The following is a 21,984-nucleotide window of genomic DNA, read 5'->3' on the forward strand; positions in this document are numbered from 1 at the left end:
ACTGGGGAATAAAACATGAATAAACTATTATTATGTGCAACCAAAATGTATGTATGCGCCCAAAACGTACACCTTTTTAAATGTCTACTGCTGTAAACGCTTTCTATAATGTAAGGGAAGTTATTCAGAACTGGGTCTCATTTAAAGGAAGTTCGACTTTTCTCCCTTTAATTTGTTGGGGAGGCCGAAAGTTGTCCTGCATGGGGTTGCCGTCTGAATCAATGGGACTCCGAAGAGCGTTCAGCTATAAGGCAGATTAAAGTGTGTAATTTCTACATAAAACAAAGCAAATTGAACGAATCGCTTTAATGTTGCGAAACCAACGCACATGCGTCTGCTGATACCATTTGTTAATTATACAGCAATGTGCCGTACAAGTTGCAGATAACATCTGTTATTGTTTCTTTATCTTGTGGTGCTGAGATATTATATCAGAAACGCAATGTTGAATGTTCAGTACATGGGAGTTTATTTAAAGAAAACTGACTACCCCAGTCAGATTTTATAATAATATGTATACACGTGTAAATGGATCAAAACATTAGATGACAGTTTGCGATATACTATGGAACTGGATACCGTATTTGAAAGCGATCTTTAAGCCATATTTGTGCACTGAGCTCAAATCCAACAAGAAATGTGTTTGTCAGAAACACTATGTCCCCTTCTGCGCCGCTTTGATTTAGTTTTGATCTTTGACCTTGAAGGATGACCTTGACCTTGACCTTTTACCACTCAAAATGTGCAGCTCCATGAGATACACATGCATGCCAAATATGAAGTTGCTATCTTCAAATATAGCAAAAGTTATTGCAAAATGTTAAAGTTGGCGCAAACAAACCAACAGACAGACAGGGCAAAAACAATATGTCCCCCACTATAGTGTAAATTTTATTTACACTTAAATGTATCATGCATTTTGCTGGGCCAAGTGTGAGGTTGAGCGCTCTAAAACCGGTTTAAACCCATAATGCTTTGCAATGTCCGTTCCAAGGCGGTCACCCCAGCTTTATTCATTTATGTGTTATGTATGTTGTTTTGTATTGTGCTGTTTTGGCAATTGGTCACTTGCCTTGCCACAAATAAAGGACCAACTAACTGTATATAATGAGAATTCAATATAGCAGCTGGAGTTTCACTTCTTTATATTAATACTTTAATATTATCTGGAGTATATAATAAGTAGGTTGATCGCAATAAAGATAAGCGCAGTGCATAAAAACCATAAATACTTATTCTAAAAAATAAACAGTTATTTCTCCTGGTAGGTATCAAGATGAAACTTCACAAAACGCACAAAAGCGCAATGGTGTACCTTAAATACTTTTTTCTTTTACTTTAAAAACCATTTTAAGTTTTTACCGTAAGGTTGAGGTCAAGAATATATATGGCATTGGCAGTCGCGTTAGTTTTCTAACACCCAAACAGTGAATTCAGTACGAAGTCCTGTCTTTGAATAAGTATTTATTTGTAAAGTTTGATTAAGAATAGTCAGATATTTTTGTTTTTGTTGAAAGCCAATGCTTGAAGTGTACATTGACTAACTTACATGAATGTCGATCATATTCGATTATTGAGTCCATGGTCATTGCTATTGTTGCTTTTGGAGAAGTCAACGTTATATGTCCGCACATGTGTTTACAGTATACATGTGTGTCTTAGTGAAGGAATAATGTAACGTGAATAACAAACCGGGGAAGATTTTTTTGCATATTAATTAGTGTATGACGTGCCGACCGATGGTTTGCGTTTTATTTGATAGTAAATACTCGACGCAGTTTATTCGGATAAATATAAGAATAACTATTACTGTACTTGAATGCTTGCCACTAAACACTTGTTAATTTGCTTGAAACAAAAACAAAAACAAAAACAACACACTTTATGATATTAATTTCCCTATAAATAGTTGACATTGCACATTGACGTCGTTTCTTTTAGATATAATTTTCAAATGCGCCCTTTACCAGCATACAACTAGAATACTTAAACAGGTGCAGTCTATTATCACATTAAAGTCGTTGCGATGTAAGTGGTAACAAATCAACTAAACTTCAAAGGCAACCATCGTCATGGCCAATTAGAGAAATGATTTTGTAAAATGAAATATGTGAGACGCTGTAATATGCAAATCAAATACAAAATATTTAAATAGGGGTTATTGAAGCACATACGGCGACAGCCAATTATGTTATCTTTGTAAATCAAATATGAATGGATGTTCCCACGTTTAAATGCAATTCAGGCAACCAAATGGTCCGCGAATAAGGTGTCTGTTTGTGCTTCGTTTTGAATTCGAAAAAAAACGACGCGAAAATCAAGACATAGTTGTAATCTATTTTTCGTTTTACTATTAAAAGCACGAACATCAATGTTTGACAATTAAAATGAAGTTTGTATTCCCGTTTACCGTGTATGCGTAAATAAACGGTGAACGAAAAACGAATGGCGCTACGGTTTAGGGAAATGACTTGTGCATGGGTTTCTCCTTTCTTAGATACGAAAATACCACTGAAAATATGTCAGCTGGGCATAGTTAAAGTAAAGTAATTGACTTCCTTAACTATCGTGTAGAAACGTATGTTCGTAGGGGAGGGGCGGTACATCAGTGTTCGTGTGTTTTATTATTTTTTGAGCTTGAAAGATCTAAACGAGCTCACGCTTTCATTCCGGAGCTAATGTTTAAACAATGTTGCTTCAAATGTCATATTATGGCGTCAACATTGTACAAATCTTCAACGATAATTAAGTTGAGTTTAGGGGACTTGTCTACAGATTAGCAAAATTATAATTAAAATGACATACGCTCAAAGAAGAATCTTTTTCAAACAGGTGAACATTAATGTTTAAATATGTGATTGTTTATTCTTATTCATTTATACAAATCGTAAAAAATAGCGGTTGTAACGCTTTCTCTTAATAAATAAACAAACATGCGTATTACCTACATAAAACGTACACTATCCTCCAGATTTGAATGCCTGCGTGGCAGCTGGCTAGCTTTTGCTTCTAAATGTCCCGTGTTAGAACTCAATTCAAGTATATTTTTAATTGTATGTTGTTTCCTTATTGCAATAATTATTTGAAACTATTTAATGAAAGTTTTATTTTCTTAATGCAATCTGTTGACAAGTCCCTTAATTGTCACAAACTATACCGGTATAAAACGTGCTGTACGGAAATAAGCGACCACCAGAAGGTAGAGTGTTGCTATGTTTGCAAAACATATATGCATAAAACATACATCTTAATAATACAAACGAATCAGATGTGTAGCGAAACCCGCAAATTACCCACACAAGTTCAAGATTTTTAGCATACTATAAAAAAACATACTGTTTAAACAACAATCGCCCAAATTTCTGTCAAGGGTTTTCTCGATTCGACCATTAAAATGTTGCCTTCCCAGCAGCTAGTTAAATAAAGGAGGTTCCGATTGCCATCCGCACACACGCACGCACACACACACGCGCGCACGCACACACACACACACACACACACACACACGCACACACACATTGTATACAATTCGGATGAACATGAATCATAATAAAGGTTACAACAAGTACATTCAGTTACTATTGGCTGACTTCATTGCGAGTATTGCATTTAAATATTCGTCTTTTGTGTTTTTTTTTTAAAGAAAGAAAGTGTAACAAACTGAATTAAACTTTAGCATCATTGTAAAATAACAGAAAAGAAAAGTTTATTTAGACTTAAGGATATATTAATCTGATTGCCATACACATACGTATGAAATAACAGCTTGCGTTTCAATGACATATATTAATATATAAATAGCATTACAATGAATTTATTTTCCCTTCAAAATGATTTTTAGTGTAATGTGTATATTTTCACTAATTGATGTTCTTCAAAAGATCTTCTTTTAATAACGTGTTTTCTGACACCTATGCTGTTCCATCATCCCACTTTATTGCGGTACATCCAATCATTTATTTGTATTGATATCAATAAACGTCATCCTACATGTGCTAAAAGATTTAGTGCTCAACATATAGAAGCCGTGTTCTGTGAAAAGGGGGTTTAATGCATGTGCGTAAAGTGTCGTCCCAGATTGGCACCTGCAGTCCGCACAGGCTAATCAGGGACGACACTTTCCGCTTTTAAGATATTTTCTGTTTAAAGACAGTCTCTACTTAGCAAAAATCCAGTTTATTCAAAATGCCTGGCTAATCTGAAACGACACTTAACGCAAATTCATTAAACCCCATTTTCACAGAGCGCGGCTCATATGTTTTATGCATGTGTACGCTTAAGCTTTCAAAAACAGTATATACCAAATACTCAAAATGTTTCCGTCCGATAACAATGATTGTTGTTGTTGTTCATATGTTTAGATATTTCTTTTGATTTGTATTATATTTTTCGATACTCATACTAATAAAGGTAAAATAAAACTAACTATTCCTTTTTGTCTTTTATTCAAGCTCTAACTTATTTGGCTAAATATGTAATTGATATTAGATTATCATAATTAGGTTACATACAATAATCATGTAATAAGGGTTGACGCGGTTTCACTATGTAAACTCGTCTTTTTTTCATGTCGATCTGAAACAGTAAAACACGTCGTTTTTACATAATGTTAATTTCGACCGTAATGAAATTAAAACGGAATGAAGAAAGAATCACAATAATAACAAGCATAGTTGTAAGCGCTACGACACGAACATAAGCTGCGACACCAAATATAAACAAGCACATTCGTTGAATTGATATACCCCGCCAATATGCTTCTGGACACAAAAGTGTTATATTTGACACTGAAAAAAGCATTTTTTCAAGATACAAAGGGTAATAACTCTGTTATTAACAGTGCCATTTGGCGTGCATCATCCTCTAGTCCATATATATACTCATATCAAGTTTCAATGAAATCAGCCAAAGCACTTCCAAGATATGGCTCCGGACACACACACAAAATCATTTTTTAAGATACAAAGGGCCATAACTTCGTTATTAACAGATGGTGTGCAATGCCATTTGGCGTGCATCATCCTTTTATCCATATATATATATACTCATACCAAGTTTCAATGACATCCGCCAAAGCACTTCCAAGATATGGCTCAGGACGGACGGAAAGACGGACGGACGGACAACGCTAAAACCATATTCCTCAGCCTATGACGGGGGATAATTAATGGATATTTTAAATCTTATTTTTTCTTATTCACATTCTTAAATGAAACATCAAAAATATATTTTAAAATATATTAAATTAAACGAATCATTTAAAGAACATTAAGATCACGATTATGATATGACCGCGTATGTAACACGTTAGCGTCAATAAATTTTTTCGTTTTTAAAGAGTCTACATGTACAAACACTTTAACATTTTGAAAGTATTTTTAGCGTTTTGAAGTTTTTCAAGTTATTAACCAATTACAATCATAGATTAACTGGTAATGTTTTTAATATTATATATTTAACTTTGCTTCTTTTTATAAAACCATAAACACCTTAGCCTGGACGTCCGAAAATTCCGCCTCCGCTGGCGCTTCCTCCTGCAATGAAGCCGCCGTTGCCATTGTTTCCACCTGCCGCGATGCCGCCCGATGCACTGCCCCCGGCTATGACGCCGCCACCGCCATGTCCGCCTCCACCGCCGATTATACCGCCACTGAATTGGCCACCGGCAATAACACCACCTCTTCTGCCGCCTGTATCATAAAATCAAGGCAAATCATGCATATTTGATTTTTATTCTTCCTAATTTTAGTGGACATAACGTTATCCGTATGCTGTCAGTATGCCGCAACGTGATTATTTACAATTGTGTAACGGTGCAACTTATTCGTAGACGTTATGTATATAAAACTAGCATATTGTATTTTTATGCAATCCAATACTTTATATTCATCAAACAAGTAAATAAGTAAGTGATCATATACATAATTGATAAATGAAAGAAGTTCCAGAAACATGTTAAACAACCAATCGGCGATATTAGAAAATGGGCCTCATGCCATATGCGGCCTGCGTAGATTGAGACTCTCCTGCACAATCGCGCAGTCTTGTCAGGAATTCCCCTGTCCGCTTTTAAGACAACGAAACCTTGTGTTACAGTTGTTATCATTAACATGGTAGCTCCTGACCAGACTGCGTAATTGCCTAAGACTGTCGGTGTTATGTTGCCGTTTATGGCATACGAACGAAAGAACCTTTTGTTCTTGTGCCATTTGCGGACAGCGTATCACATGAAGAAGCCAATATAATTTATTGAAAACTAAATATAACAACCGATCGGTAGAAAGTGTCAGGGACGATGTAATTTCTTGAAAATACAAAAAGTATTTTTTTAAAAACCTACAATCTGCGAAATTCCTTAAATAAATACTCAACATCTGATAAAATTATTGATCAATGAACAAGTCATACAATAACGACAAACAATCGAGAAAACAATCGAGAAATGTGCGTAAAGTGCCGTCCCTGATCAGCCTGCGCGCACAGGCTTATCAGATATGACACTTTCCACTTTTATGATATTTTCTGTTTAATGAAAGTCTCTTCTCATCAAAAATACAGTTTATGCGGAGAGTGTCGTCCCTGATTAGCCGGTTCGGACTGCACAGGCTCCGCTTTTGTTAATCTGTGATGACACTTTACGCACATGCATTAAACCCTCTTTACACAGAGCACGGTCCATGTAATCGATGAAAATAATAATCATTATATTAATAATTATGTCCACCTACCCTCCACTGTAGTCATTGCGACGAAGCCAAAGATTAGCAGCGCAAATATGAACGTGTTCATAGCTGGTGCTGTGATGACTGCAGAATGAATCTGGATAAATCTCTTGATCTCGACTTGTGTCCGTTCACTGAAATGAAGCACTATTTATACATCTGTTGCAGATATTTCACAGCATGGCAACTTTATCGCGATATAATATTTATTAAATGCCTGAAACTAATCAAGTTATTTTCCATAGCCTGAAGCAACTGTCGAACTTTGGTAAAGTTATTTCAAGAGTACTGATGGCAGAAGGTCGACACAGCTTGTAAAAATGCGATATACAAACTGCCCGCGGATTCGGACTATCGTTTATGCAGATGTCATTATTTAGACAATGATAAATGCTTAAGCGTTGCATAGTTTAAAAATAAGTGCTTTTATGATTTTCAGAGTTCAGTTCGCTTTACTTGTAGTTGAGCAACTACAAAACCACTAATGTATGTGTCCCATTCCATTTTCTTTTAATTATTAACAAAATGTTTTGGAAATACCTTCATTATGATATATAGTTCACAGTTTGACATACAAGAACTTCAATTGGATTTAAATCTAATAAAATGGCTAAGATAGCCCTAAACCCGCTCAACTGCATTTTTTAAATTAAAAAAAAATACGTTGCGTATATTTTTTATTAATAATGTAGCGGTGTACTTAAAGGTATCTTTTAAATAAAAAAATACGATGCGTATACAGTGTTTATTAATTATTAAGCGGTGAACTTTAAGACGGAGACAAAGTCGTTGTTTGTTGCGGAGACGTGCGTTGGTGGCGTTAGCGTTCGCTGGGGATGTGGGGTCCGTGGTGGCGGTGTAGTTGGCGCTGGGGATGTGGGGTCCGTGGTGGCGGTGTAGTTGGCGCTGGGGATGTGGGGTCCGTGGTGGCGGTGTATTTGGCGCTGGGGATGTGGTGTCCGTGGTGGCGGTGTAGTTGGCGCTGGGGATGTGGGGTCCGTGGTGGCGGTGTAGTTGGCGCTGGGGATGTGGGGTCCGTGGTGGCGGTGTAGTTGGCGCTGGTGATGTTGGGTCCGTGGTGGCGGTGTAGTTGGCGCTGGGGATGTGGGGTCCGTGGTGGCGGTGTAGTTGGCGCTGGGGATGTGGGGTCCGTGGCGGTGAAGTTGGCGATGGTGGCGTGTTCGATGACGTCATACTCGACACTTTACTTGCAAAATACCATGGGCAGATACACAATAGTATTAGTGGACTACTCAATAGATCACACGACTGTAAAGGCCCAGCATTTCATATTTTTTATTTTCACTAGACTTAAAAATAGTTTATTTGTTCACGGCCACAAAACGCTACTTTTGGGCGGAATCTAGTAGCTTAAAATAGCGTTTTCGCTTTCGATTTTTAAACACAAAACAAAAAATATCAAAATTAATTGTTACATGTTTGCTTTTAATGATTTGCGACACAATTTCGGCCTAAATATATTTCAAAACCGTGTATGCGAAGAATTCTCCCACATGTTCATGCTTTACTTACCCAAAGTCGGACAAAACCTAGGAAAACCAGTCAGTTCCATCACGGATTCTAGATTACATATTTTCTATTTTATTTATTAAATTACTGTAAAGTCGCGTAAAGGGACTTTTTCACAGATTTTGGCATGTAGTGAAGTTTGTCAATAAATGCTTTACATTTGATAAGCGTAAACGTTGGAACTAAATAGCTACAGTTATAAAGAAGAACATTTTTTTTAAGTAACCCATAACTGGGCTCGAACCACTGACTCTTAAAGTAAAATTCTCATAATTAATCCACTCGGCGATCCGTGCTTATACAGTGATTGGTGTATTAATCCACTCGGCGATCCGTGCTTATACAGTGATTGGTGTATTTCATACATTTTATAGCACTCCTCGTAATATCACACAATATAACGATACCAGCAAACTATTCAACGCTTGATAATTTTCAGTTTTTTTAATCTTCAAAAATGCATACAATGTATATTTTATAACCTGGTTATTGTTCAATTTTACTGTTTCTACGCACATATCATAACTAAAACGATTTTGCAAATCTGAAACAATTTTTTTATTTGGTTTATTTACCAAAACGTGAAAAGGTCCATTGAATAACAAACTCTAGAACATGTGCATCTGGTTGTGTGTGTATTTTTTTACAAAATACAATTCAAATTAAATTTAAGCAAGGCGAGGAGTCATTGGCGGCGTGGTTGGTGGTGGCGGTATTATCTGAGGCGTCGGCGGAAGCGGCGGTGGTATAATTGGCGGTGGCGCCATTGTAGGGGCTCGGTGGTTCCCGATGTGGCTGCAAGCCCAGATGCGGTTTTGGCGAGTTCCAAGGATCGGGGAGGAGTGGCGTCTGCCAAGTGCGGTGCTATCGTCACGGAAGCGGTTAATGGTCCGGGTTGTGGAATGGTATGTGTGTTAATGATATTTGAGCCTCGATCTGGATAAACGGGGCTTAATGCATGTGCGGAAAGTGATGTCCCTGATAAGCCTGTGCGATAATTTTTACTTCTTTGTAACAATAGTTATATTCACTATGCTTCAACGGCAACTCTAACAAACAAACAAAAATTAAAAACCTCGCTCTGGGTAAATGGGGCTTTATTATAAGTCCGCAAAGGCTAATCAGGGACGGTTTCCGATTTTTCGTTAAAAATTAATTTTTCTTACCGCAAATACCATTTAGGCTGAAAGTGTCGTCCCTGATTAGCCTGTGCAGACTGCACACGCTTATATAGGACGGCACTTTACCCAAATGCATTAAGCCCGGTTTTCCCAGAGCAAGTTTCATTTCTGTAATTTTTTGTGTTGCCACGAATATACAGTGTTAAATAACTGTTGTTTCAAAGTGGTAAGATTTCAACTTGTTCCCTTTTAAATTTACATATTTATTATACGTATTTATGATAATTTAGGAATATTGTTCAGTTGATATAGTTTACAGTGACTATAAACACTATTTAAATTTCAAAACTTTAAATCGTTGTTGATAAGTCTAAAACAATTCATAATCTTAGTTTATATAAACTAAAATCAAGATGTGGTCCATGTACACTTAGAATTGATTATGAATGGGTTATTACGAAATCGGTACCAACCCGAATCGAATTGTATTTTTAAAATTCATTTTCTTATCTGGAATGGTTCACAGTTATAAGTATACTTTTTGTCTATAAATGATATGTGTGTATCAAGATCGATACAATCTTAAAACATTTCCTACCACATATTTACACAATCACAGGCAACTCACAGACTCACATACACAGTCACAGACTCACTTATATCTTCTGGGAATGGCCTTCCAGGTAAATACGTGTTGAACACACATAAAATACAATATAATACAATATAATACAATATAACCTATACTAAGGCTCACAATTACTCACTCAGGCTCACAATTACTCCAAGCAATTTGTCGCTGGTTCCCAATCACGAGGTATGTGCGCATTTTGTAGACCGGGCACCGGCACAACACTCCTCCCACTTTTGTCCTTTTGGGACGACGCCACACAGCGAAGGAATCGTACCGGCGCTACCGATGAAGTAATAGTGCCCCTTGCGTAAGCACCTTGACCCAACTCCCCTAAGTCAGGTATAGCTTTCGTCCGACCTCTCTTTTGGCGCAACGCCTGCCATAGACCACACCTAAAGTTAATGCATCTCCATTAAACGTCAGTACCCATTGGCCTGTAATATAATTATTAAAACACTACACAAAAACAAATGTTTAATATCCAGCGACAGGTCATCCTGTATATATTTATAATTTAAACAAACCGGCCCGTACCAACAAAAATAGCACACCATCAACTCAAGTGCCCCAACACGCCCCCAAACCCGAGTGTATCAATACAAAAATCAAACCAGGTGCCTTACCAAAGCTTTTCGACCCAATATTCTAAAAAAAACAAGGTCAGGCTAGTCCTGTCCCCCCTTGTCTACACAATGAATGGACAGGAGCACCCACCTTACAATCCATTTTCACAAATTTTAACAAATAAAATAACTTATCAAATAAAATCATAAAATATCATTCAAATACATCCCCTCGCAGCCCAAATGAGAAGGCCTACGCCCTCTGCATGTGATTGCATAATATACGATAAAAGTGACAAAAAGGTTAAAAATATAAGAATACAAATAATCTTATTTTTGTCCAAATAATACATACAATTGCTTTTAATTTCAAATAGAGAACGTACATTTTGCAACATAATCATTGACATTATATGGAGTAAAAGACAACTAAAATAAAACTATTGTACCCACTACATTCCTCCCACTTTTCTCCTCTTGGGCCGCCGCCGTACGGTCGCACCCAAGGCAGAAGAGACAGAAACTCAAATGGGACCATGATCCCCCTCCCGCAGGCAAAGGAGTGCCAGCGCATAGCGGGGTACATACAGACCGCTGCATTCTAGCGGTTAGTGACCAATATGTTTCTTGCATAAGAACATTTCCATCACATTAGTTAATTAAAAAAAACAACATTATTGTCGGCTATCGTCCGACAATTGCTTAATCAAGGAAAAACATTCTTGTTGGCTTTCGTCCAACAAGTACAGTCAGTTATGTATTAGAATATGGAGATCCCACTGAGAAATAATGTACTTTACAAAAATAAAAACAAAATAAAAGTGTACATGCACCGGGAAACATCTCCGGCCATTCAAAAAATCAAAGCTAGAGACAGTTGCCGTCAAGCACGGTCACACACAAATTAAAAAAGACCTGCAAATATTGTTTAAAAGAACAACTCCGGGAAATACCACTTCCGGCCAACAGTATTGAGTGTGACAGTGGTCGTCAAGCACTGTCACCTATAAAAAACAAACTCATGCGGCAAAATTCTACGACATTGCTCAGCATATGGTTGGTAGAAAAGAATTTATAGAAAATTACGGTAATAAATGACATGATACAGCAATGACGAAGTGATTGAAGTTAGATCGACTCACAAATCTTAACATGGAAGGATAAAAGGTGACGGAGGTGCCAAGACTGGGATATTGCAGGGGAAACCGGGTTCCTATTCACCATCTGCGTAGTTACAACATCCGATGGTGCGGTGTGACAGCGGTCGTCCGACAATGTCCGACAATGTCACACCCGACCATAAGGAAAAAAAACCCAACATACTTCACGGGAAATAATCAAACACATCCGTGACTGTGCAAAGCACTTCTTAGCGCGGTAATACAAAAATTACAGGAAGTTAAGCGCGGACGGCACAAGATAATTTGGGACGACACTTTATGCCTATTCATTAAACCCCCATTTCGCAGAGCACTGCTCAGATTAATTTCAATTTTATAGTTCCAACAATATTGCAATAAAAGACTGGGCTTAAACTGAGACAATAGGACATATATATTCAAAACAATCTAATCAAATTAATCAAAATGTTTAAGAGAACTATTACTTTTATACACCGCGTACTTTATGTAATATTCATAACAACAGCTTTTACTACTACTACTACTACTACTACTACTACTACTACTACTACTACTACTACTACTACTACTACTTCTGCTACTACTACTACTACTACTACGACTACTACTACCACTACTACTACCGCTACTACTACTACTACTACTACTACTACTACTACTACTACTACTACTACTACTACTACTACTACTACTACTGCTGCTGCTTTTAGTGTTACTACTAGAGATACTCCGCGTACACCGTAATACATTATCAACACCGCGAATAGAATGTCACTGCAACTTTACTGTAAATTTTTTAAATTGGGGGTCTTTTGTATTTTGCATTGTTTTCCTAGTTTTACTAACAAGTAACCTCGCCATTTACAATTTTAGGCGGTACAGATTTTGGAAGTTAGACGCTCTGGTGGTCGCCACCCTATTTTCCACCGCTGGGACCGCTCCCAGCGGCGAGAACTAGAGGGTCGCCACCCTTTGGAACCACGCATAACAAGTCTTCGAACACCACCTTCCCAGCTGTCATCTGGGGTAACTCGGCATCCGCATGCGCCGCCCTCACGGCGGTCACACGCGGCAACTTCTGTCGCCCGTCTGACAGGGACTGGCCTTCCGGTGGCCGGAGTAGTTTCAGCAGCTTTTCGTTGGGCTATTTTGGCCCCCACCTGGCCGGCCCTGTCGGTCGCCATGCTTTTAGCCGCCTCCGCAGACTGAACCGCAACGCGCTGCACGCGAAATTAATCATCGCACACAGGATCTCCATGGTCTCCTTCAGTGCTCTCGCCAATGACCATCCTTGGATCACTGACGACATCTGGCACTGTTGGCAGCACCAAGGGAACTGCATCGTGCACGTCCTTGGCATGCTGCACCTTCATGCAGAACTGGGAAACCGGACCTAGCTGGTTTACATGATCCACTTCCGGTTGGCCCAACTGCTTAGTCGTCGCAGCTACCACAACGGGCTCCTTCTCCTTATGGTTGGGCAAGGACATGGCGTGGAAATGTCCCCAGTTGGAACCATATCTGCCGCGATACGATCCCTCAGGGCGGACTTTTGAATTTTGGTTTCGATGCCCACGTAAACCTCCGCCACCCGCACCCGAAGGATACATAACCTGGCGTTGGTCGTTGTACCACCGGTTCCTGACCTTCCCTGGGTAGGGGCACTCCACAGGGTATTCGGCATAGCCTTTTTTATTTCGAAACGGCTTACCCGGTTGTCGGACAACTGGATCAACGGCCGAACTTCCAAAAGAGTTTGACAATCTCTCCACAGCATCAAGCAACTTCTCGACCACCTGGGTCAATTTGTCGACCGCCGACACACTGACCTCATCCGCAGTGGGTGCTTTCTTCACCTCGTGAACCCACCTTGACTCTTCTTGCTCAGTCTCCTGGGTATACCTCGGAGCCGCGGCGCAAGCCGACTGAACATGGCTATATATCTTCAGCATGTTCATCGCATCTCCCATAGATGTTGGTAACTGCAGACTAACATGCTTGCCGGCCTCCTCGTCAATCAAACCGTGACAAAACTTCGTCACTGCCTGTTCAGCGGCGTATGCATAGGGCAGATCACGAAACGCCGCTGTTGCCAGCTTCAGCGCCCGATCTGACCAATTGTCTAGGGACTCGCCTACTTCCTGATGGGCAACGTGGAAACGGCCCTGCGCGGTGGCGGTAAGCTCCCTGGCGCCAAAACGCTCCTGCAGTCGCTGCATTAGCTCTGCGTAAGGTACCGCCCCTCTCCCTTCGGTAAGCAACGCATAGAAATCGACCGCCTTTCCTGTCAAACACCAACCAAGGCAATCGGCGCATTCTGCGTCAGACCAATCTTGCACCCTTGCGTAGCGCTCAAACTTGCTCTGAAAAACAAACCAATTGCTCTGCCCATCATATAACAGGCTCTTAGGCAATTTTGTCAGAACATCCCGATCTTTCTGTGTCGGGGGAATACTTGGGCCAGGAGGGTTGCTTGGTCCGGGCAAGTTATTGAAAATCGGTGCATTGCTGGGTATGGGAATAGTGATGGTAGATGGAATTGGGACAGGTAGACCATTCGGGGCAAGAAGGCCCTTTGAGGCACGATGGGATCCCGTAGGCCCATTGTCCCTACTCTGAGGCAAACCTAACAAAGGGGGCGGGGCGGGGACGCTTGATGCGACATTAAACGGTTTCGGTATGCTTGTCATCATATTGTCCGGCTGTAACAACAGACGCTTTGGGAGCAAAAGCTTTGCAATCTGGGGAAGAAAATCGTCCCATTGAGCTACGTCCGCCTCAAGAGCCGAAATTTGGGCTTCGAGTTGGGCCCTCTCGCGATCCTGACTTACCGACTCCTTCTCAAGCACAGACATATCTATCCACCTTTCGTGTGGGTCAATGGGCCTATTTGCGATTGACCGCCCCATTCTACCCTCCCCAACATGTTCCGCCCCATCCCCATACCCCAGGGCTTCTCTAAATAATGCGGGGTTAGTACTAAAATCCAACTCGGTCATGTCACCAAAGGTCAGCGGCCGCCCTATAATTGCCTCTAAAGTATGTGGTAACAAATTTCCCGTATTTTCCCGTATCAAAACAATGGCCTGTGCCAGTTGTCTGCCCACACCCAGAATATTGCATAATCTAGTGGGAGTGTCGTAGTTCACTCGAATTTTTCTTGGGGCTACCAGTAAAAATGGTGGGGTATATCCACTTCCCATATCCATTGTCAATTTAGAACTTTACAAGTAAATATGAAAAAGTTAAATTAATAAAAAACCTAAAATAAATGGGCCAAGAAATTCTGAAATAAAAACTTTTGTGTCTACTGGTAGACAATTAACATTTAATTGCCCAACAATAACCAATTAACAAAATCGCTATCACTGTTGTTGCTATCAATAATCAATAAAAACTGAAAGTAAGAAACACGTCGCTTTAACTTGAAGTTAAGCACTAATTTCCCGGGACCCAGTTTACATTCGCCAAAGCACTGCTATAAAAAGAATTGCCAATGACAAAACTCGTGCGTGTAAACTTCTATTTCCTCGGACTTTAGTTACCGATACATCAGCAATTTACACTGCTATATACAACAGTCAACCAAACACGTTTTTCATGAACTGCTGCGCACAGAATACGCGCCAACTAATCACGGGAAAATTGCCAATAAAAAACACGTGGCCATCCGTTGATTACACAAGCAATTAAACTGTAACAAACAGCATTGGACAATCACGTTTTTTAAGAAATATTTCACCAACTGATAACATGGCCGGCGAATGCCAACAATGGAAAAAAACTACGATGCCGTCTGTTTGTTACACACTTCTTAAAATAGACGAACACTGAGTTCAACAAGTTAAAAACAGAAATCACGTTTTATGAAACGAACAGTTTCTATACACTTTAAATTAAATTTGATCCGTCGATTGAAAATAAATTATGCGATGCCGATTGATTTTGCAACTAGCCTAACCGTTAAACACAATTTTCACTGAGTCCCCCGTTGGGCGCCATTGTAGTGTTTTTACGGTTAGCTCTTTGGGGTTCTTTCACAACAACTACAGCAATTACTTGCAACGGCACTAAATACAATACTCACGTTGGCATCGACTGGAATGCTCGTCAGGATGGCACCAATCGTCCTCGTCGTCTTCGAGGGAACTCGTCGGCTATACTCGTCGGTTGCACGTCACAAAATGGCACTATACATGTACTTCTGGGAATACACCTCCAGGCAAATACGTACTTAAACACACAGTCACCGGCTTACATACACATATACTTCTGGGAATACACCTCCAGGGAAATGCCTGTCATTTACACAATCACAGGCAACTCACAGACTCACATACACAGTCACAGACTCACTTATATCTTCTGGGAATGGCCTTCCAGGTAAATACGTGTTGAACACACATAACATACAATATAATACAATATAATACAATATAACCTATACTCAGGCTCACAATTACTCACTCAGGCTCACAATTACTCCAAGCAATACTCAGCTTGGGAAAATACGTCTACTCGCATCAGTCAACCGTGCATAAGAGACCGTACAAACTCGTGCTACCCAGCATGCACTATACCGATTTGTCGCTGGTTCCCAATCACGAGGTATGTGCGCATTTTGTAGACCGGGCACCGGCACAACACTTTGAACACTTAAAGCAAACGTGTGAGGACTTCCCGTTTAACGATGATGTTGTGCTTAAGAAAAGAATGTTTACACGGAGCGGGGAGCCACTTCCGGTTCGGTTCGCACAGGACATTTACGCTATAATTGAGGTTGCTGAAGGTGGAGACGCGTACATGCTGAAGTCGATGATCAGCACTGCAAAGGCTAGGAGATCAACAGTAGCGCGGGCGATTCCGGATACAGATGTTGAAAATCAGGTTGGTAATGGTCGACAACCTTGGAAGTGTATGTGTTCTAGTGATATCTGCATACTGAAAGACCAGATTTCTACCCTTCAGGCGGATCACCTGATCCTCAAACAGGCTGTGTATGCAAGTAACGAGATGCGCACGAAGGAAACGGAAGCTACAAAAGACTCACTTCGGTCAATTAAGGTACACATTTTGATGTGTAATGAGGCTATAAAAGACTGTTCTGACAGCACTTTATGGACCATTAGAAACTTAGTCAGTGCATCTGTGGCGAGGATCACTGAGCTAGAGGTCAGACTTAGGGTTCTTGAGGAGCACCCTTTGTTAGATGATGCCAATAATCAGGATTTAAACACGGAATATACTGGAAACTGTGTGTTAGATAGCAGCGTTACATTCACCGCGGTTCCTATCTGCGTATCGGTCATAGGTTCGCCTGACATAAGGGGCGACGTTAGTTCTGTGCCGGAAGTGATTGACAATCAGTGCAATAAACATCGAGTCTCCGATAAAACTCACAAGGTTGAAAAGCTGAGCAATCGTGCCTTCTCGCTTCGTGTTCCTACAACGACAAAACACTCGTCGCAGCAACTCCCGATACCGGTACGTGTCACAGAGCGGTCAGATGACATACCTACAGGCGAATGGCAGGAGGGGGTGACTTTGAAGTGAAACGACTCAGGCGGACGCGTCGTTTTTGTCTACTTGGCCTTAGTGAAAAGGTTAACACAGACAATCTTACACAAGTTTTAGAACGAAAAGGCCCAACTGTGTCAATGCTGCGTGTTTTCCCCTCTAAGTCAAGTCCAGGAAAGGTTGTGATTCGTCTAAACGTTTACAATAATGACATGGCCGACCGCTTGTTAGAATATGACTTTTGGCCGAGATTTATTTCTTGCAGGCCATTGCGTACACGGGCGGCAAGACAGCAATCGCGAGACTTCGAGAGCGACGTAAACGTTCGGACATTCGGGTGTACTCTCCTCGCTTCGACTCCTACGATAACGACCCTTGGGCAAATCGATTTAGCAATCTGGATATGGTGGTGCACTAACCCGAGTGTGGGTGTGATAATGGCTCTATTTAATGTGTGGAAAATGGAAGACTATACGTTAAAACTATTGACATGGAATGCAACTGGTATTATGTCCAGCGCATCATACTTGTGCAAAACATTGACTAACCTTCACATAAATATTTGTGGTATTTCAGAACATTGGTTGCTTCATAACAGTGTACATTTTCTCGTCTCTGCTTTTAAAAAATATAGATATATTGTCAAGTGTGATAAAGATCTATTATTGCCTAGCAAACGGAAAATTGGTAAAGGGGGAGTAGCCCTACTTTGGCGACATGATCTTAATGACAGAGTATCGCCCCTTGAAATTGATGATGATAGGATTATTGGTTTACAGTTACAAATATCACCAAGTAATTATGTATTTATTTTTCAAGTGTATCTGCCATGTACCAATCATTCTTATGTGATATACAGGGATTACGTGCAAAAACTGTATGAACTTTGGTGTGCCTATTGTGAGTTAGGTATGGTAATTTTTATGGGTGATTTTAATTGTTCTGTTCTTGATGACAAACCAAGAAGTTTTCTTCTTAGGCAGTTCTTTTCAGATTCGCGGGATATACCTGTAAATTGTTTGCCAGTTTGTAATGGTATGAAATCTACATTTGTATCATATGATGATGTATATGAATCAGTGATTAACTATATCTGTTTATCCAGTGACTGTATTGATCTCGTTATGCATTGTGAAATTTTAGATGATGATTGTCTTAATGTATCTAGACATAGGCCGGTCGCAGTTAGCATAAACTTTCCTGTGTCAGACGGGAAATTCAACGCCAGTGAAGAATCTTTTAGACGTATTAACTGGAAAAGAGCCACGGATGCACAAATAAGTGACTATGTGGGAAATGTTACAAACTCTTTGAATCAATGTACTTATACGTGCGATAGTAAAGAAAGTATTGACTCAACATATACTATGTTATGTGACGTGCTGACAGGGGCGGCAGGAACTTGTATCGGTCATAGATCATTTCAGTCTCATTTAAAGCCGTGCTGGGATAGTGGTTTACGTGAATACCATAAACAGATGCGTCAAAATAGGTCCCAGTGGTGTCGTGCTGGACGTCCGAGGAACAAAACTAACACAGAGTATATGTCCTATAAGGCGGCAAAGAGGGACTTCCGGCGAGCTCACAGAAAGGCTGCAAGTGAGCATATGAGGCAGCTGAACCGGTAAATTGACGAATCTGCAGAATGAATACGAATGATTTCTGGAAACAGGTCAACACACGTCGTACGACCTATAACTGTAATACGTCCACATCTGGTATCAAGTTCGGTGAAATGGTATATCGTGACCAGAAAGCAATTACGGAACAATGGGGATTTTATTTTGAAAGACTATATTCGCCATCTAACTCTGAACATTTTGATGGCAAATGGCGTGAGCATGTGTCACAAAACGTTGCGTGAGGCACTGATACCTGACAGCAACGCCACAGTAATGCCCGAAGACATTGAGAGGTGTATACGTTCTTGTCCAAATGGAAAGGCTCCTGGATATGATGGTATAACATACGAGCATCTCAAGCCAGTAGTGAGTGCTATTTCGCCATTATTAGCTAATCTCTTCACTGCAGTTCTTCGTACAGTGTACATTCCTGACACTCTCAAGCGTGGTGTTATAATAACCCTACATAAAGGAGGATCGAAACCGAAGGACAATCCGGATAGCTACAGAGCTATAACCCTTTCCTTTATTGTGTTAAAGCTCTTTGAATCTGTACTGCTACAGCGATGTAGCACAAATATGATGACCGACCTTAACATTTAACAGTGTGGTTTCCAAGAGGGCCTTGGTTGTCTGATGACGTCATTCACGTTACGCGAAAGTGTTTATTTTGCACGTGAACATGGATCAAAGCTATACGTGTGCTACCTGGATGGGAGACAAGCGTTCGATAAAGTGTGGCATGACGGCCTCTTTTACAAGCTCCGAACAAAAATAGACAACACTTCACTTCTCGCATTCATGGAATTATACTCGAACATGAGTAGTTGTGTGAAAATTCGTGGCCATACATCGAAATGGTTCCCTGTTCGTCAGGGAACCCGCCAAGGCGGGAAAAGTTCACCGATCTGCTATCTAGTATATATTAATGGTTTAATCAATGCTCTTGAACATTCTGGCCTAGGTTTCTGTATGTACGGATTGAATGTGAACAGTCCTACAGTAGCAAACGACATGATTCGTTTTGCATTTTCAAAGCACGCACTTGATGGCATCATGAAAATATGCTATGACTATTCGTGCAAATGGCGCTTTGAATACAATCCATCAAAATGTGCAGTTAAAATATTCAACAAACAGCGATGCAGTCGACCGGAACGTATTTGGACACTCGGTCGCGAAGCTATACAGGAAGCAGAATCGTACACACATCTTGGACTTAAATGTGACCGTAACATGTCGAGCGGTGCACTGATGTGTGAAGCGTCGTCGAACATGAGAGGTACTCTCAATTCTATTCTTCATTGAGGATTTAATCCTGCCGAACTTAATCCTATAACACTTCGAAACATATATGTTAATGTGGTTTTGCCCAAAGCTTTATACGGCTCGCCGCTATGGTGCAATTATTCTAATAGTGACACAATGCAACTTGAAGTATCCCATAGAAGATGTGTTAAACAAATTCTTAACGTCGGTAGGAACACAAACACCGATGTTGCTTTGTCATGTTTAAACATTGAATCCGCGGAAGAACTGATAGACTTTGAGAAACTTGAGTTTTTTGGGCAACTGTGCCGGCTTCCAGTGAGATTTTTGGCCAAGAAAGTGTTCATCCATAGACTAGTACGATATTGCTTAGGGTGCGTTAATATGCAAGGACTGATTCCTGACATCTACAGACTTTTACAAAAGTACAGTCTGATGCCTACTCTTGAAACGTACCTGGAACGCGGTGTATTCCCCGGAAAGATGTCATGGAAACGGACAATCAAACAAAGTGTTAGAATGGCAAATAGACAAAGACGCTCACACAATGCAAATGAAATTACATGCCTCGAGGACTCAAAGCTATTTAAAGCTGATAGAACGCTAACCGCCATCGTCATTTGTAAGACGTCACCTTCACTCTCTGTGATAATCCACAAGTCAACGAAGATTCTAAGTATGGCGATGTCGAGGCAGTTTGCAAGTAAATGTGCAATTTGTAATAAGTTCACCTACAGTATTGTGAACCATACTCTCTGGTTTTGTGATAAAACGGAATCCAAAAGGAATAATCTTATTGTTGAATTGTACACAGTGACTGGGCACTGCAAATTTATGCAAATTATGATTCTTCCAGTAATGGCAATGAGTAGACATCTAGTGTGTCTTGCACTAACAGTTAATGAAGATGACATCTTTAGAAATTTCGTTTTACTCAAACTCATATGTGATTTGTTTTAACTTGATTATGATACATTCGCTTGAAATCGACTTTAATGTTTCTTTGTAATGGCATGAAATGGACAGGATAAAATTGTCAATATATTATTGATAGCCTAATTTTAGCTTAAATTTTCGTTTAAGGTAAAGTATATTATGTTATCAATAACAGTAAAATAGTGGGGTAATCGAATACTTGATGTTTATTTACGTACTATTTGGTATTAGATAAATAACTTCTTATGAGAAAATAGCTTTATAAGTTAACAAATAATACATCAACTTTCGCTTTCGACTTTAGTATGTGATATTGTAAACTTAACAACAGGTGAAATGATATCATTAAGTTTTTTTTCTGTTTATCTATTCATGATTACATGTTTTGTAAATCATGCCACCCTTGCTTTGCTAAACATGCCTTGTGATTATTTGTGATTATTGTATAACTATGTTGTTCGAATCTTCGATATCGGAGGAAATAAAGAATATATATTATTAAACATTTACATAGTTTGTATTTAATGAACCTCTGAAAAGCGCATGGGTTGATCTGTCCATAAAAATTTGCGTTCCGTCATGTGTGTTACATCATCTCTGTTACGTCATCTTGTGTTACGCCTTCTGTGTTACGTCATCTTTGTTACGTTAAATCAGACGCATCATACAAAACAGCAGACCAACAGACTGAAATCCACCACTTACTTGACAGACACATGGTATCTGTCGAACACTTTGACCAACATATGTTTTTAGGTCAAAGGGTGTCACGTTTTCTTTCCACCAAACTTAACTATAATATCAAGTATAAACAACATGAAACTTGCGTTCGCCAGTGCGAACCCCAGGGGCGCGTTTCTGGTACAATACGCAACTTTACGGACGAAAAGTCACGTACATATAAAGTTATGTACTTTTTTCTATATGC

General features: G+C 39.9%; 2 protein-coding genes across 2 annotated transcripts; both read right to left on the bottom strand.

Moving 5' to 3' along the window:
• Positions 1-4,428: 4,428 nt before the first annotated feature.
• On the bottom strand, positions 4,429-14,589 carry LOC127836192 (uncharacterized). Its single transcript, XM_052362671.1, has 4 exons — positions 10,141-14,589; positions 6,729-6,856; positions 5,490-5,690; positions 4,429-4,575 (listed from the first exon to the last, which is right to left on the bottom strand). The coding sequence occupies exon 1, from the start codon at positions 14,565-14,567 to the stop codon at positions 12,945-12,947; it is 1,623 nt and encodes a 540-aa protein (XP_052218631.1). The 5' UTR covers positions 14,568-14,589; the 3' UTR covers positions 4,429-4,575; positions 5,490-5,690; positions 6,729-6,856; positions 10,141-12,944.
• On the bottom strand, positions 5,491-7,916 carry LOC127834117 (uncharacterized). The gene is made up of 3 exons (XM_052359737.1): positions 7,529-7,916; positions 6,729-6,806; positions 5,491-5,690 (listed from the first exon to the last, which is right to left on the bottom strand). The coding sequence occupies exons 1-3, from the start codon at positions 7,914-7,916 to the stop codon at positions 5,491-5,493; spliced, it is 666 nt and encodes a 221-aa protein (XP_052215697.1).
• Positions 14,590-21,984: the final 7,395 nt, after the last annotated feature.

The sequence above is a fragment of the Dreissena polymorpha genome, chromosome 6 (assembly GCF_020536995.1).
Source record: "Dreissena polymorpha isolate Duluth1 chromosome 6, UMN_Dpol_1.0, whole genome shotgun sequence".
Lineage (NCBI taxonomy): Eukaryota > Metazoa > Mollusca > Bivalvia > Myida > Dreissenidae > Dreissena > Dreissena polymorpha.

Bases quoted from the DNA above. Each gene is read 5' to 3' on its own strand.
- LOC127834117 (XM_052359737.1), bottom strand. From the start codon at position 7,916: ATGACGTCATCGAACACGCCACCATCGCCAACTTCACCGCCACGGACC. The intron at 6,807-7,528 runs GTCTCCGCAACA...TTCATTCTGCAG, and splicing joins CGCTAACGCCACCAACGCAC to TCATCACAGCACCAGCTATG. The intron at 5,691-6,728 runs GTAGGTGGACAT...TTTATGATACAG, and splicing joins CGCAATGACTACAGTGGAGG to GCGGCAGAAGAGGTGGTGTT.
- LOC127836192 (XM_052362671.1), bottom strand. From the start codon at position 14,567: ATGTCTGTGCTTGAGAAGGAGTCGGTAAGTCAGGATCGCGAGAGGGCC.